Source organism: Eupeodes corollae, chromosome 1 (genome assembly GCF_945859685.1).
Source record: "Eupeodes corollae chromosome 1, idEupCoro1.1, whole genome shotgun sequence".
In the NCBI taxonomy this organism is placed as follows: domain Eukaryota; kingdom Metazoa; phylum Arthropoda; class Insecta; order Diptera; family Syrphidae; genus Eupeodes; species Eupeodes corollae.
This window is the reverse complement of record NC_079147.1, coordinates 152042205-152059716: the sequence shown is the minus strand read 5'-3', so window position 1 is coordinate 152059716 and position 17512 is coordinate 152042205. Positions and strand designations below refer to the sequence as shown.

The 17512-nt window shown below is 34.6% G+C and overlaps 1 protein-coding gene across 1 annotated transcript; it reads right to left on the bottom strand.

Annotated features, from left to right (window-relative positions):
* Positions 1 to 3388: 3388 nt before the first annotated feature.
* On the bottom strand, positions 3389 to 11124 carry LOC129940008 (serine protease gd-like). Its single transcript, XM_056048228.1, has 4 exons — positions 10693 to 11124; positions 4879 to 5044; positions 4105 to 4804; positions 3389 to 3830 (listed from the first exon to the last, which is right to left on the bottom strand). The coding sequence occupies exons 1-4, from the start codon at positions 10918 to 10920 to the stop codon at positions 3410 to 3412; spliced, it is 1515 nt and encodes a 504-aa protein (XP_055904203.1). The 5' UTR covers positions 10921 to 11124; the 3' UTR covers positions 3389 to 3409.
* Between the last annotated feature and the right edge of the window lie 6388 nt (positions 11125 to 17512).

Sequence of the window (17512 nt, the reverse complement as noted above, 5' to 3'; positions counted from 1 at the left end):
ATGTTCGTTGAACACTTAAAAAAAAATAAGGAAGACGTGTCCAATTACACTTACAAACCATACCACTTAAAAGATAGATTATTAAAAAAATTTCCAAACAAAATTAACGTAATCTCTTTTAAGGGTCAAAGTTTAGTAAAACCTTTCAAAGGTGTCATGATTCAGAATGAAATCGAAAAACTTAATATATTAGATACAGCTAAAGAAATACGTAAAATTCAGCCACAAAAATTGCCAGATCAAATAAAAACAAAAGATTTAATAGACGGCGAATGCGAAGTACCTGAAATTTTGATGAATTTTTATACGAAATTAATTTCCGGTGATAATTACCGACGAAGACAAAATGAGAGAACTAAAAGGCTAGCTAAATCATTTTCCGAAGATTTAAAATATGCCGTTTTTAATGGCCGGAACAAGTTATCGAAACACATTTGCTTAGGCTTGACGTTAAAGAGCTTAACGAGTAGTAGAAAAATTGTCGATATTGTAAATCGGTACGGTCATTGTTGTAGCTATAGTACATTGGAAGGTATATAAAGGATAAAACTGTTTATGTGAGTGCAGACACTTGTTTTAGATTCATAGTTGATGACTCAAAAGTTATAAAAACTCGTGTTGAAGAATTTTCGTGCCCGGCTCACGAAGAAGCGGATACAAAAATGATTTTCCATGTCTGTAACATTGATATTAATGCGAACGTGACAATTCGTTGTTCTGACACTGACGTGTTAATAATTATGTTAGCTAACACGGCTAATATATCAGAAAATATCCACATTTGCATGGAAGTTGGAGTTGGAACAGCCCAAAGATTTATTACGGTACTCAATTATATGAATCTTTAGGATCTGATTTGAGCGATGTGATTTTAACCCGGCCTTTTTTCGAAAAGGAAAAAAACGACCGTTTTCAATAATGGCTAAATCGAATGTTTTCATCAAGTGTTTCATCCAAATGTCAAAATCATTAGAGGATAGAGACAATATTTTTGAGAAAATAGAAGAGTTTGTTTGCAATATGTATGGATTAAATCGTATGAAAAAGGTCAATGAGGCAAGAGTAGCATTGTTTGATAAAACATATAAATTCTTGGATACTGAGACATTCAAGTTACCAAAAAAAGGTATTGATGGCTCTTCTCTACCACCTTGCAAATCAGAGCTATATCAGCAATTTTTAAGAGCATGTTACATTGCTCAAATTTGGTCAAATGCACACTTGAAGTTTCCAACTTCTAATGATCCGGAAGACTATGGTTGGGAAGAAATCGACAATAAATATAATTTCACCTGGTTCTTTGGAAGTCAGTTGCCAACATCGATTGATAAATAACTATCCAGCCCGAAAAAAGTAACATTTTATTATCAAATTAATGATTTAATGGTAAAATACGCATTCTAATTTTTTTTTGTACAGATGATGACGATGAAAATATTAGAGCAGACAGCTCTGACAGCGACTCGGACAATGGATCAGAGAGAGATGATTATGACTCAAGCCAAAGCGAAAATGAAAATGATTAAATAACATTGTCATTTTTCATAATAAATATTTGTATCAAGTAACTAGTTAATTTATATTAAGCAAATTGATTATTTAAATATTGAAATATATTTAAAATTATTTGATTATATACTAATAATTAAAGAGACGTCATTTCCTCCCGCATGAAAATTTGTGAGCTGATTTTAAGTATACTACTGTGATGAATAAAAAAATTCAGCTAGCAGTAAGTCGAGGGAAACCTGGTCAGCTAATGACTTTAAATAGTCAGTAAATGCTTCTGGCTAACTTCTATGTAACGATCTTCAAAGTATCAGCTGACGATTTTTCCACCTAGATACGGGCAGCTGACATATATATTTATCAATAGATACATATAAGCTATCAGTAGTACCCGTGGCATGATGGTTAGTGCGTTGGACTGTCATGCCAGAGGTCTTGGGTTCGATCCCTGCCTATGCCATCTAAAGTCTTTTCACGGGTATTGCCTCTTGCGAGGAATTGACAAATTCTCCAAGAGTAACTCTTGTCTTGAAAAAGTGCTCTCTCAAATTAGCCGTTCGGAATCGGCATATAAACTGTAGGTCCCCTCCATTCCTGACAACATTACTCGCACACAGGAATGGTTGAGAGTTGTAAGTCACTAGGCCCTGGTTCTTCATGGACTGTTGCGCCACCCAATTTATTTATTTATTTTACATATAAGCTATCATCAGGTAAATTTTTATTTGAGAGGACATCACTGAAATTGAAGATTTTTTTTCCATGATCGAGACATCAGCTGACGAACAATACACTATGTTATAGCCTGCTGATTTTTTTTTTGTTGAGATATTGGGTTAGCTATAACTTGATAAATTTTTAGCCGAGAGGAAATGAGTGAATGTATTTTTTTTTTCTTCAAGCGTGGGAGGTTACAACCGCTCATCCCCCCCACTGCGCCGCAGCTGACGGTCATTAAGCTTTATGATACTATTGTCTGATGCATATCACCAATTATCTATCGAGAAGAAATAATTAACCAAATTTTCACCTGGCTCTCGGACTATTAGAACGTTAACACTGCTACACAATGTTTTGCAAACTCATCAGCCACCTTACCTTCATAATAAAATATGTCATTCGCATTCTCTTAGAACTTTAAATATTCGGTTTATAGGTACGTTACGCGTTCTTAATATCTGAGCGCCAGTTTTTATAAATGCGATACGTCTGTGGAATTCTCTTCCCCGATCAATAAGGATGATATGCAGTACTAAGTTGTTCGGAATTAAACTCAAGGAGTACTTGGAGACATTTACATAGTGCTGATTTTTTTTTTCTCTTTCTATAACTCATATCCTTTTTCTCTCTCATTACCTACCTACTCAATTTAAGTCATTAAAATTAATTTTATTTCCAAATAATTAAGTATTATTGTAACTTTTCTTTAATGATTATAATTTTCTTTGTTTGAAGCTTTATTTTTTTTGTTGTAACTTACAACACATCATGTAAATTAAATAATTAAGTTTATACTGCCTTAGAAGATATTGTATCTTATTGTATAAATCTATGCGAATAAATATATGAATATGAATATGAATCTGGTTGGTGTTTCCACCGCACAAGAAGATTTAAAAATTATTAAGTTTGACAGCACTTTTTAAAATGCAAATGGTGCTTCGATGTTTCTTATGAAGTACAAGTAAGATAGTTTGATTCGTGTTAAACAATAGCAAAACTCAATAGTTCAGCACCATACAAGAATATGCTAGCCACTCCATGTGCAATCATTTTTTGTTGTCAATTTGTCACCTTACTATATATAGAATACCAAAAAAACACGGCTAATATATGATGATCTTACAAAAGAGCAAAAAAATAACATGGTTCATTTCCATATTTGATCAAATTTATTTCATTAAATTAACATATTTAAATAAATCCAATCTGAAAATTTTGCAATGTCTGAATAAATTGCATAGTTATCTAAAATACAGTGACCATTGGGAGTACCCAGAGCAGCTGATACTGTTCCCCTAAGCAACCATTTATTTCCCTTTTTTATAATTAATCCATTTCCCGAATCTCCCATGCACGGACCACTGCCATCTAGATTCCCTGCACACAAAGTTCGATTTGAAGTTAATGAAATAAATACCGAATTTGACCTTAGACAAGTTATTTCTGAGACAACAGTTGCATTAACTAATGTTGGAACACTTGTTGTGTTTCGATTATTATCTGCTCCCCAACCAACAACGGCTCCTGATGTTCCTTCAATTTCACGAATATCCAAAGATCCTTGCCACATGCAAATTGGTCTAATTGAAGTCGTAAACCTGTAAAGTTTGTAAAAGTTGAAAAGTTAAAAGAAAATTTAAGAAATTTGGAGATAAATTAAAGACATTCGAGATATAGCAATTTTTAACAGAAACGTTGTTAATGATATATCGCGAGCTACTTAAGGCCCAACTACAATAGACTTTACCGAACTCATGACGCATAATTGTCAAAAACATTCAACAAGTTAAAACAAACAGAATTAGGAAAATCTTAAAACCGTAGAATCTCCACATAGATGGGCGTTTGATTTATTAATAAAATAATAATTACATCACACTTCTTTTAAGACGAACAACTGCTAAATCTGCGTCGAAATTACTATGTGTCGGATTGTAATCCGGATGTTGGATTATATTTTGCACACCAAAATTTTGAGCATCATCCAACCAGCTTGTCAAGTCGTGCAGACCCATGGAAATTAAAATGTTTTCTGGTTTCAGTTGTTCAAGCCCGGAATAAAAACAATGAGCTGCGCTTATTACAGTTCGTGTCGAAATAAGACTTCCTCCACATTGAAAACTAAAGTCACCTCTGATTTTCTTGAAAACCGCTGATATCCATGGGAATCTTGATCTACGTATTATTGTTCCTTTGACGTTGAGTTTAATAACATCATAGTTAAGGTTTTCTTGACCACAAATTGAATTAATATATTTCAGTGTTGCAGGGGAGTTTGTTGACGAACTAGAAGCACCATCATGAAATTCTGTACTGGGTTCAACATCGGTAAAAGGTTTTATACTCGGATATAAATCAAATGTATTGTGCATATTTCTGTGTCCATGATTTGCAACTGGGTCAATTAAAGAATGGTTTATATTTTCAGAGAATTTTTCATTTGGTTTGGGTTTGTAGTTGTAATTCTGCCATCGCCCCCGCTGCTGGTCCTTGTCATAGTTTGACGAAATTGAATCAGTTGGAAATGTTGTCAAAGTGTAATCCAATTTTATAGTTGTGCTTGGTAAATCATCTGTGAGTTAAAAAAATGTACATTGAGTTAAAAATTAAATTCTGAATAAAAAGAAAAAGACAGATTTTAGGTACATTTCAAACCGGAACATATTTGTATGCCATTTACATCAATGGAAGTTACTCTTGGAACAATATTTTGAAGTGGGAATTCAACATTAAAAGTTAAGGCTCTACGTCGTTCAATATATTCAAATACTTTTTGCTTGTTAAGATTCAATGACAGTTTTCCAAAGAAGTCCTAAAATTTAAAACGATGAAATAAAATGCTTGATTGATATACACTTCCAACGATAACCATGGGACCACATATTTTCGAAACGATTTTTGCTTTTCTTTTTTTATTACTTGTTAATGCCAATGAAATTAATGAATGGGCACGTAGTCCCCTAATTAGAAATTTATAAAATTAAAAGGCATATTTTAACCGAGTGTTGAAATTATGTAAGATCAAATAATATGAAGTTTTTAAAGAGATTATAGAACAGTGCTTCACTAGGATGACTTATAATAAATATTTCCGTGCAGGAGTTTCCATTTGCGACCTTCTAAAACCTTTTGTGTAATATCGTAAATAGTGTTGAAAATAACTTTATTGATTTCATTTAAAACACACATAGGTTCCGAAAGACTTTGACTGTTACAGAAAAAGCAAAAATAGATGCGTCTGAAGCAGGCTCGGTACCTAGCTGGCAGTATCCAGTTTCACACGCCTCTACTGCACCGTCCGTCGTCGTTGTTCGATTAGAAGACCTTCTACATGACTCAGCGATGGACTTTTATAACCAGGTCAGCGTCGCTGTACAGCCCGCACAGTTCATCATTGTATATCCTCCTTCAGTCTCCATCCATGCAGAGGGGACCAAAAATCACCTGAAGAATTTTTCTCTCGAAGCATACTCAGACGCTTTCATCTTTCTTTGAAAGGGTCGAGGCCTCAGCGCTATAAATGAGAACGGGGAAGATAAGCACCTTATAGATTTTGTCTTTAGATACTCGAGAGATTACTTTACAACTTAATTGGCTTCTAAGTCTAAAGAAACAAAGATTTGTGTTATAATCCGTTCGATCCTTTACTACCTCAAAGTTATAGCTGTCCATGAAGACGTCGCCTTTCAATGTCCTTTTTTGATGACAACACTTAATATTAGATTTGGTCTAGCCCTAATTGAACAATTAACCCATCGTCTCCGCTTACGACACAATAGCGTATCCGAGTAATCGAATGAACACAATTCTTTTCAGAACGATGTTAAAGAAGCCGCATGACAGTGCATCAAATCAAATCAAATGGCGTGGCGCAACAGTCCGTTGTGAACCAGGGCCTAGTGACTTACAACAACTTAATGGTCCCATACGGACACTCTAAGTTAAACTATAACACTTATTACTAATGCCTTTCGGCCCTAAGATCTATTTTACTTCAATTTATATTTTATTTATTTCTGTATTTTTTAGAAAATTTTGAAAAAAAAAACTAATATCAAGATTCTTTTTTTTTTACTTAAAAACTACTTAAAATAAGGTCCTTAATATAAAACTTAAAACTAACTTAAACTACCTATTATACCTATAAACTACTTAAAACTAGAACAACCACAGCAGCAAATCAAACTATCTAACATTTTGTTTTTCATATTTTGTTGCTTTTTTTTATTCCATGTTTTCTTTTTTTATTTAAATGTTTTTTTTTTTTTTGTTTTTTGTATTTTTTGTTTTTTTTTTTATTGTTTTTTTTTCTATTTCTTTTTGTGCCACCATGTCTATTCTACTTAAAACTAAACCCTAAAACAAGTATGTAAGCTGGCCAAGGCTTAAAACCCCATCCCGACTACCCAATAACAAGTGCCGATTGAAGCCACCAAAACTGGTTCTCCTGCTCCACCCTATCAGTTCGGTCCCGTTCGGACACAGCCCTACTGAACCGCTCCGCCTTGTGCCATGACGTCCCTACTGTACGGGAGTCACCTATCCACGGTTCTTCGTCTGACGTGGTAGATTAACGGAACTGCCAATCTATCCTGTATCAGACCGCATTTGTCTAAAAGAGGAGAATGCCTCTGGTGGAATGAACCCGCTCAAGCGTGCACTTTCAAAATACTCGTCGTTCGGATAGAACGCCCCGAAAATTAAATTGTTGGTCGAAGACATAGCTCTTGCAATGTGACCTCGAACGAGTTTTATCACGAAATTGTCAATTCTGTTGATTCGAGCCCCGTTGTAAAGGACCTCGTTGGAATAGTAATGCACATAAGAAGATTCGGCTGTTCGATATAAGCCGGTACAGCGTCGTAAACACTGCCGCTCGAACACCCGAAAATTCTCCATCTGGGAAGGGGCAACGTTGAACCACACAGGACAACCATACACGATCATTGGCCGTATGAGGGCCATGTAGCAAATTACCTTCACTCTGGGGTCAAGCCGACTGCTAAAAAACAGCCGTTTTGTCAGAGCGAAGGCTCCTCTGGCCCTGGTCAGAGCAGCATTTATATGTCTGTCGAAATATAAATACTGATCTAACCAGATACCGAGGTACTTCACTACACTTTTGCTCGCTAATGGCTGCCCGTGAAGATCAACGATGACCATCTTGCGCCAATTCTTACACGTATCCCTCGTGGCCCTAGCCAACGGAGTCCGGAACAGAATTGTCTCTGACTTCTGGACATTTATTTTCAGTTTCCAGTCGTCGCAATATCGCTGAATCTTGTCGAAATCACGCTGCAAGAGAATTCTAATAACCTCAACCTTTCGGGCCGTTGTGTACGCAATTAGATCATCGGCGTACGCAATTGCCTTTGTAAGACTACCTATCAGATCGCTGGTGTAAATGCTGAAGAGAATCGGCGAATTCACCGCTCCCTGTTGAAGACCATTTTTAATTGAGAATGTTGTGGTAGAAGTTACATTGCCACTTTCTACCGTTAAGCATATCATAAAGTATATACAACAATGGCTTGCTTATGCCAAACCTGCTCAATTTTAGGTAAAGACCCTCTAACTATAAGGTGTCAAAGGCCTTTTCCAAATCAACCAGGACAGCACCTGTGCATTGTTGTTTTGATTTATTCCATTGGATATCAGAAACGAGTTTAGACGCAGCATGAATGGTGTCATGACCCGCCTTGAACCCGAACTGTTTATCCGGAATTATTTAGTTGTCCGCAGCCCACTTAGTCAGAGCCCTATTAATGATCTTTTCGAAAACTTTGCTGATGCTCGGAAGAAGACTTATCGACCGAAGATTTGACGGGTTGGAGTTGTCCTTTCCCTTTTTCGGGAGAGGATGAACCACAGCGGTCTTCCAAAGCACTGGATAATATGCATTATTCAGTGCATTATTAAAGAGCGTGGTGTATATGTCAATTGCTTCCGTCGGTAAATGTCTTAGTACAACGTTGGATATACCATCGACACCTGCTGACTTTTTGTTTTTTATTGAGTTGAAGATGAGCTGAAGCTCAACCTTCGTCACTAACAAGGGACTTGGTCCCGTTTGCTCGGCGATTATGGCATTTGCCAAGGAATCGTCATTGAACCGCATGAAACCGCGGTTCTCAGATCGCCAATGTGTGATATCATTACGGAGGTAAAAGTGATTAAGTAGGGCTCTGTTTTCCAGGTCGTGGTTGGGGCGAATGCTAACATTCACCTTGTACACAAGCTGGAAAGCAGCTCCCACCGCCTCCACTTTTTCCTTCGGATCTTCAATTATGTAAAAGTCATCGTCAAAGATGGCTACCTCTGGATCTATTTGCGCTGTCCTGAGTAGGTCTCTGTTCTCTTCAGTTCTTTGGAGTTTAAGACACGGAAGGTCATTATCGTTTTTTTTCCTGAATATCTTGTTGATTTTGGGGAACATACTAGGGTCACTCGAATTAACTGACCGGATCTTCCGGTCCCAGTACTTGTCCAGAAAGGAGCCGCTTCTTGGATACGATGGCCTTTCAGTAGCCAGCAGGTCGACGCCATATTCAACGCTGTAAAGATTCATCAAATTAAAAAGATGATTACCTCTGGGATTACTATATTGATTTCCCCAATCTTCATGTTTTGCGTTCAAATCACCGGCCAAGATGAAATAGTTTTCTTTCAAGCTCAGTTTAAGTTCCCTAAAAACAATCTCGAGTTCTGATGCAAAGTAAGTGACCTGCGGAGCTCCAGCCGCATAAGCCGCAATCATATACATCCGCTTCCCTTGAGAGAGAGGGATGCATACAACGCAAACTTCTAGCGTCTTGAGCTTTCGCAATTCATTGTTGTATATGACTTTATAATTAATGGCTTTTCGTATAAAGAGAGCGACACCACCCCTTTGAGAGGAGTCGGGCCGGTCTCTTCTTACGATATTGTAATTTTTATGAGTCAATTTGTGTTTGTGGTTTAGCTTAGTTTCGCTAGCCATAAACACATCGTGACTGTAGTCTGTCAACAATTGGAACATATTGGCTCTTCGTTCAATCCTAATTAGTGAATTTACATTCACAGCTAGGACTTTAAGGCGCGTCTCCGGCAGCACGCCCATTATGGTCTAAATTGCGCCAGGCCAGGCAACAAAGAGTAGAGATGATCTACCCTTTTGCCTTGCTCCTTTATCTGACTTTGCAGTCCTGTAAGTTGACCTTGAATGCTCAACAACAAGGCTACAATGTCAGGCTGCACCTCTGGTGCCTTAGGCACAGGGGCCTTTGGGGCAACCGTTGGTGGAGCCTGTCTCGTGTTTCCACTCCCTGACACCATTTGGGCGTAAGAGAAATTGGGATATTTCCAACGCACTAACCATCATGCCACGGTACACATGACAGTGCATCGCCTTGTCTAAATCCTTTTTTGACATCAAATGCATCGTTGAGATCTGCCCAAACGGATAAGTTTGACAGGAATGATGGGTATCCATTTGAAGTTCCTGGGGTTTTTCCAAGATCTGCCGTAATGTAAATATTTGGTCAATGGTAGACTTTTCTGGTCTGAAGTCACATTGATAAGGACCTGTTTAGAACTCTCAGGCCGTGAAATGCCAAATAGACTTAACAAAAGCAGGAGCATGGAATGAATTTTGTAAGAGAGCAGTGAATGGAAACGCGTGTTGTCTTTTTGAATGAACAAAAATTTAACCTTGATGGTACTGATGGCAACAACAGTTTCCATGATCTGCGTGATAGCAGATGTTATGCTGTACGGAGCTATATCCTACTGTGCCGCAATCGACGTATAGCTTTTGTCCGCAACGGAACGAAAACAACTATAAATGCTTGCAGGAAGGGTCTTTCCCAAAACTGAAAAAAAAAACAAAACTGCTTTGAGTTTTCCAAAAAGACAGTGGTCCCGTTCCACATTTCCAGGGTTTTTATAAGTTGAATTCAATCAGAGGACGTGAAACTGTTGCCATGACTGGACTTAAATATGATTGACAATCTTCGATCATGGCTATTTCTTTAAGTCTATGAAGGTGCCAGACAATTTGGAGACAAGAACACCTATTTGTGATCCCTTGGCCCAAATTTCCTATGATAATTGTTACTAAAAAAAAACTATGATTCTGCATCAAACCGTCTTATAGAGGTTATATCCGAAAATGGCGGACATACTCAATATTATTGTATAATAACGTTATAAATAAATGTTGCAAAATCACAAAATGTAAACAGTTCATTACATTTTTCGGCCTCATCTTAGTGCAGCACTTTTTATAAACTGTTTAGAAGGTTATTTATTTTCGATTTTAGGGAATTGCAATGTTTCCAATTCACCTCTAATTTTATAAATTTTGTAATGGGGAAATACGTGCTTATTGTAAAATGGGTGGCCTCATCTTGAGTGGTTGGCAGTGTAATTCTATCAAAATATTTGAGTGAGTGAGTTATGAAACTATCATACAAATCTTACCAAGTTATAAGCTCCAGGTTGTGATAATTCCACCACTAATTTATTTTTGCCATGCATTATACCATTTATCGTTATAATTCCAATTATATTATTCCCCCAATATGAATATTGAAACACATTTGGACAATTTATAGCTGGTAAATAGTTTGTCTGACATGCTGATGGTTTATTAAAGAAACAAACTATTAAAGTCATTGTAAAAGTCAACACATTTAATTGTAAAAACATTTCTTCGTTTTGCCCTTAAACTGTTATAACAACTATTAACTTAAAATATTATGCAACACAATTGATTTAAATCTGTTCAATCCTCTTATCAAAAACTGTTATGTCTTTATTCGAATACTGTTTTTCAAGCAATGAAGATTTTTGTATATTAATTGATTGAAATAAAATAAATATCAAACTAATTATAAGAAAAGGGTGCAGCTTAATGTTTTGTATCGGGATTTTTCTTTAGGAAGGTACTTTTTTCAAAAAAAAATTGAGTTGCGGTAAAGCTATAACGTATTACTAAAATAAACATACATAAACTAATTGATTTTTTAAGCTCTTACGATGGCATATATTAAATATGTAGTATTAACAGTTTTACTCATTTTACTTTTGATTAATGAGAGTAAATTTTGAATCATTCCATCAGCTGTATTGTTTGCTTTGCAAAATTCCTAAATGATAAAGCAATCATTTTCGGTTAATTAAACACAATTTGTAAATACATATATGTAAACGGTGATTTTTTAAGAGCTTGAGAACTTTTTAAAAAAAAAACGCATAAAATTTGCAAAATCTCATCGATTCTTTATTTGAAACGTTAGATTGGTCCATGACATTTACTTTTTGAAGATAATTTCATTTAAATGTTGACCGCGGCTGCGTCTTAGGTGGTCCATTCGGAAAGTCCAATTTTGGGTAACTTTTTCGAGAATTTCGGCCGGAATAGCCCGAATTTCTTTGGAAATGTTGTCTTCCAAAGCTGGAATAGTTGCTGGCTTATTTGGGTAGACTTTAGACTTGACGTAACCCCACAAAAAATAGTCTAAAGGCGTCAAATCACATGATCTTGGTGGCCAACTTACCGGTCCATTCCTTGAGATGAATTGTTCTCCGAAGTTTTCCCTCAAAATGGCCATAGAATCGCGAGCTGTGTGGCATGTAGCGCCATCTTGTTGAAACTACATGTCAACCAAGTTCAGTTCTTCCATTTTTGGCAACAAAAAGTTTGTTAGCATTGAACGATAGCGATCGCCATTCACCGTAACGTTGCGTCCAACAGCATCTTTGAAAAAATACGGTCCAATGATTCCACCAGCGTACAAACCACACCAAACAGTGCATTTTTCGGGATGCATGGGCAGTTCTTGAACGGCTTCTGGTTGCTCTTCACTCCAAATGCGGCAATTTTGCTTATTTACGTAGCCATTCAACCAGAAATGAGCTGTATTTTATACTGTTTTACACCAAGATCTTTGCGTAAAATCTTCCATGTGGTCGAATAACACAAACCCAATTGCTGCAAACGGCGACGAATCGACATTTCACGGTCTTCAGCAACACTCTCAGAAACAGACGCAATATTCTCTTCTGTACGCACTGTACGCATTCGTGTGGTTGGTTTAATGTCCAATAAAGTAAACTGAGTGCGAAACTTGGTCACAATCGCATTAATTGTTTGCTCACTTGGTCGATTATGTAGACCATAAATCGGACGTAAAGCGCGAAACACATTTCGAACAGAACACTGATTTTGGTAATAAAATTCAATGATTTGCAAGCGTTGCTCGTTAGTAAGTCTATTCAAGATGAAATGTCAAAGCATACTGAGCATCTTTCTCTTTGACACCATGTCTGAAATCCTGCGTGATCTGTCAAATACTAATGCATGAAAATCCTAACCTCAAAAAAATCACCCTTTATATTCAACCACAATTAAGTAAGTGCTGAATTTGAAGTTTTATAAAGTCATTAGTAGATGGGTGACACTAGCTATAATTTCTGAGATTAAATTTTGTTGATTCCGCCCCAAAGTGTCCGCGAAAGTAAGGACTCAAATCAAACCGAATTGTCATTTTATCTGAAAGTCAAGAAAAAAATGTAAATTAACGTAGTTAAAAAGCATAAAAGTAATGGCTGAAACACAAACACTCTTCAGCTTTGGCTTCGCCTGACGTTTACGCGTTCAGTAAAAGGAATTCAATGCATGCTATCACAATGAAGGTTCGACCTCACGTTTCATTGACAATCGTTAGGAAATAACGTAATGTGACTCCAAACAAAAGTTCTAGTTCAAATTTGCTGAACATTTGGTTTGTCTGACAGCTCAACAGCTGTAAAAAAGTCAACAAACAAAATACATTTGCTTTTAGAGGGATTCCCATTAATTATTATTATAGGCTGTGTAAGCTACTTCCGCGATAAATTTATTAACTTCCCATAGGAAGTTATTGTAATGGGTCCGATTTGTCAAATTGAAAATTTTGACGTTTCTCGACGTTTCAAGGTCCCTAGAGTCGAAATAAAAGATTTTTAGAAAGATGTCTGTGCGTGCGTGTGTACGTACGTTTTTTTCGTCGTCCATAGCTCAAGAACCAGAAGAGATATCGACTTCAAATAAATTTTGTTATACAGATAATAAGGCAGAAAGATGCAGAAAGGGCTCTCAAGAAAATTGCGTGGGTGGTTTTTTTACTATAGCAGTTTGAAAAAAAGGTGAAAATTTTGGTTAGCTCTAAATATCTTACGAACCAAAAACGCTAGAGACTTGAATTAAATTTTATATAATATATTGTAATGTGATAATAAACAGGTATATTTTTTGAAAAAAAAAATCAATATAACGGTTTTTTTATAAATCAATAAAACTGAAAAAAAAAATTTGTCACCTCCAAAATTTTACGACTGAAACATGATTTCATCAAAAAATAATTTTGTGCAAACAAATAATGTTTATTTTTTTGTTTGATCTGATAAAATTTTGAGAAAAATCGAATTGACAGTTTTTTTATAAAAAAATAAAAATATAAAAAAAAAATACTTAAACTTCGTAACAATTGAATATCGATTCAAATATCTTTTCAAAAAGTTGAAATTTAGGCTTCAAACTTATTTTTCCTTTTAAGAAATATTGTTTTAAACATTGTGAAAAATGTTGAGAAAAATCAAATGGACAGTTTTTTTACAAAAAATTAAACCAAAAAAAAAATTTATAAAAGTTGGTAAAAATTGATTTTCGACTCAAATATCTTTTCAAAACTTTGAGATATTGGCTTTAATTTACTTTTTTCTTTCAAAAAATCTTGCTGTCAATATTCAGTTAAAGTTTGAAAAAAATCGAATTGACAGTTTTTTTACAAAAAATTAAAAACCGAACAAAAAATTAACAAAAGTTGGTAAAAAATGATTTTCGACTCAAATATCTTTTAAAAACTTTGAAATAATAGCTTTAAACTAATTTTATCTTATAAGAAATATTGTTTTCAACATTTGGTAAAATTTTTAAAAAATTCGAATTGAAAGTTTTTTTTACAAAAAATAAGACTCTAAAAAAAAAACAATACTAAAACTTGGTATAAATTTACTTTCAAAAATTAAAAATATTAGCTTCAAACTTATTTTATTTCACAGAAAATATTGTTTTCAATATTAAGTAATTTTTATATAAAAATCTAACAGTCCGTTTTTTTCATAAAAAATAAAATCTACAAAAAATAGTACGAAAATTTGGTAAAAATTGATGCGAGTACATATAGACAAACTTTTAAGCAAGACAAATCGACAGACGGGATGGGAAGTTATCAGTGTGGGTCGCATCCCAGCCTCTTTTTTTTCGATTTCAAAACTCATATTTTATTTTTATTTTCAGAAAAAATAACAGCTGCTAATGACAGAAGTGCCATTTTAGAAATGTCATATTAACAGTTTTAGGATTTTTTCTAAGCCCACACTTAAGAAGGTTTTATTATGCCAAGGGTTTAAGATAACGGTGCACATTTACTTTAAATTCATAAATATTGCTATGACTTGGAATAATCCAGTGCGAATGTGGAATGCTTTACCACATTCGCGCAGTACGGCTAAAAAATGAATTTCTGTACTTACAGAACGATCAAAGTTGGGCTCATGATGAACATTTCTGGAAGGCTAGTTATATCTCTAGAGCATAATCAGTTAATATAACTGTAAAAAAGTTCAGTATTCTTACGATGTCTTTCAGTCTCGACGGTAATATTCTTGCAGTTGGGTGTTTAGATTGCTACCTGACGCTCTGATACTTTTCGAAGCTTACTGAAGACTTACCAGTTGGCCAATAGTGGCCAAAGTTAACAAAAATATATTTTTGGGGTTTGAAGGATTTTATTAATAGACTTAGAGCCGACAGCAAATTTTAAGAGTGAACATATAGTCATGGGCAGAAAAATAGAAACGAATCACTTTGTTTGGGGTAACATCAGATCAGATCAGATTGGAATTAGATTAAGTTCTGCCAAGAAAAAACAATGTTTTCATGCTATATTCAATGCGTCTGACAATTCTTATTCACTTAAACTTAATGATCATTGCATTGAAATTCTGAATATTTTTGTTTTCATTTAATTTTTGTTCTGCTAAATTTATTTGCAATTTTATTTTTTTTGTCCATATTTTAAAATTAGATTTTTCTTGTCAAAAAAAAAATAACAAAGTTTCCGAAATGGTAAATTAAGTAAGCAAAACAAGAAATTAACTTTGAAATAAAAAAACTTCCTATGAATTTAGCAGAACATACATTTTCTCGAAATCCGTTAGAGCGAAAAATAAAGTAACAAAAAAAATTCGAGTAGGTAATGTTTAAAAACGGAACGAATAACAAAACTTGGGAGCCTTGTTCTTCCCGGGTTTCTTAAAAAAAAAATAACCGGAATGGGATATTGAGATATGAAACAGTCCCGGGAAATGCGGGATAGTTCCGGGAAATACGGGATGGATGGTAAGCGTAATTATAGTACGTATATAGTGTCGTAAGTAAAAAAAAACTGTGTTTTGGCTATATAACTTGTTACATGGATTGCTGCCTCCATCATCGCATTAGTTCAAAGGCAAGTTCAAGAAATTTACAATCGAGGACTCCAGGCAATCATTAACCACTAAAGTTGAAAATGCAAGCCACATTCAACAGGTCCTTAAAAAAACAAGAAGAATGTGCAAAATCCGGCACGAAACTTCAACCCGTTATATTTGTTATTGGTGAGAAATTTAAATACAAAAATTTTGTCGTTTCCTTGGACAACATTAAATTTAAATTGGATACGTACTTGAATTGTGTTATTTTTTATTTAAAGCTTGCAAACGTTTTAAATATTAAATACCCTACTCAATGTTTTTCAGTATGGGTTTTTATTGAATCTTTTTTTTTTAATATTCACGATGGCAAACAAATTCCTTCTGTTTCAACAATGATTAACGATATCAATATATGTATATATATGTATAAATATTTAAAAATAAATAAATGTAAAATATACTGTAATAAAATTAAATACAAATTTTATTTTTATTTAAAAATAACTTTTTTTCAGCTGACCTAGAAAATACCTTTGGAAATATGTAAAACTTACTTTAGGAAATAGGTACAATTTACCTTAGAAAAAAGGTAAAATTTGCCTTATGAAATAGGTAAAATTTACCTTAGGGAATAGGTAAAATTTGCCTCAGGAAACAGGTAAAATTTTACCTTACGAAATAGGTAAAACTATTTTAGGAAATAGGTAAATTTTACCTTAGGAAATAAATAAAATTTGCCTTAGCAAATAGATAAAATTTGCCCAAGGAATAAAGTGAGCCATGTTAGGAAATAGGTAAAATCTACCTATTTGCTAAGTAAAACTTCGGAGGGGAAATTTTTAAATCACCTTAGGGAATAGGTAAAATAGGTAAGGTTTATGTTAGGGATAAGGTAAATCTGAAGATTTTCAAATCACCTTAGGAAAATAGGCTATCGTAGCCTATTCCCAAGCTAGCTCAAAACTGCCTTATGCCTAACGTGAAATCTTCCCCCGAAATAGGTTAATTTTACGCCGACTTTTCTCTGGGTGCAATCATTTGCAAACTTTGGTTTGTTGTTCAAAAAGTCACTCTTCTAACAAGAATGCTTAATTAAAGAATGGATTGGAACGTTAAAATCAAGATTAAAAGACTTGTACTCTGATAAAGGACTGCTTAAAATTTTACATTTTAGTTATGTTGAAGCTTTGGATTTTATAAGTCTGGATATTCTTCCATTGGATGCTTGGAATGTTTTCAGAAAATGTTTTACAAACCCTTGTTTCTGGCCTTCGTCATTAATATTATAATATAAGCAGCTTCTATTCCTTCTAGAATTTTAAGCATTTTTGTAAGTCTTTGCATTGGAAAAAATGTCAATCAGTGATAATGCAAATGAATTCTGAAGATCAAAAGAAGCTATTTCATAAAATTTGTTGATATAATTTTATAGTGACGTAAACGTGTTTTATTTCAATTTTTTCTAGTGTAGATTTGGCGTAATGGGTTGCACCATTTCTGGTCGAAGAAATGTTCCGTGCAGAAACGATGTTTTAGCATTTTGACCATTCTGACTTAAGAACTGCAAGTAAATAAAATAAACCCGGCTCCCAATAGTGTCTTGCACAAATCTTTTCTAATAGAGAGTTCTTACAAAAATGATTAACCTGGTACCTGTATGATTGGAATTATATAAAGTCAGAAATCTGTATAACCAGCGTTAAAGTTGACAGTTATAAACTATCTTATATACCTACGAAAACTTTACTTCTTGACATTTAGAACGATAACAGCACTGATT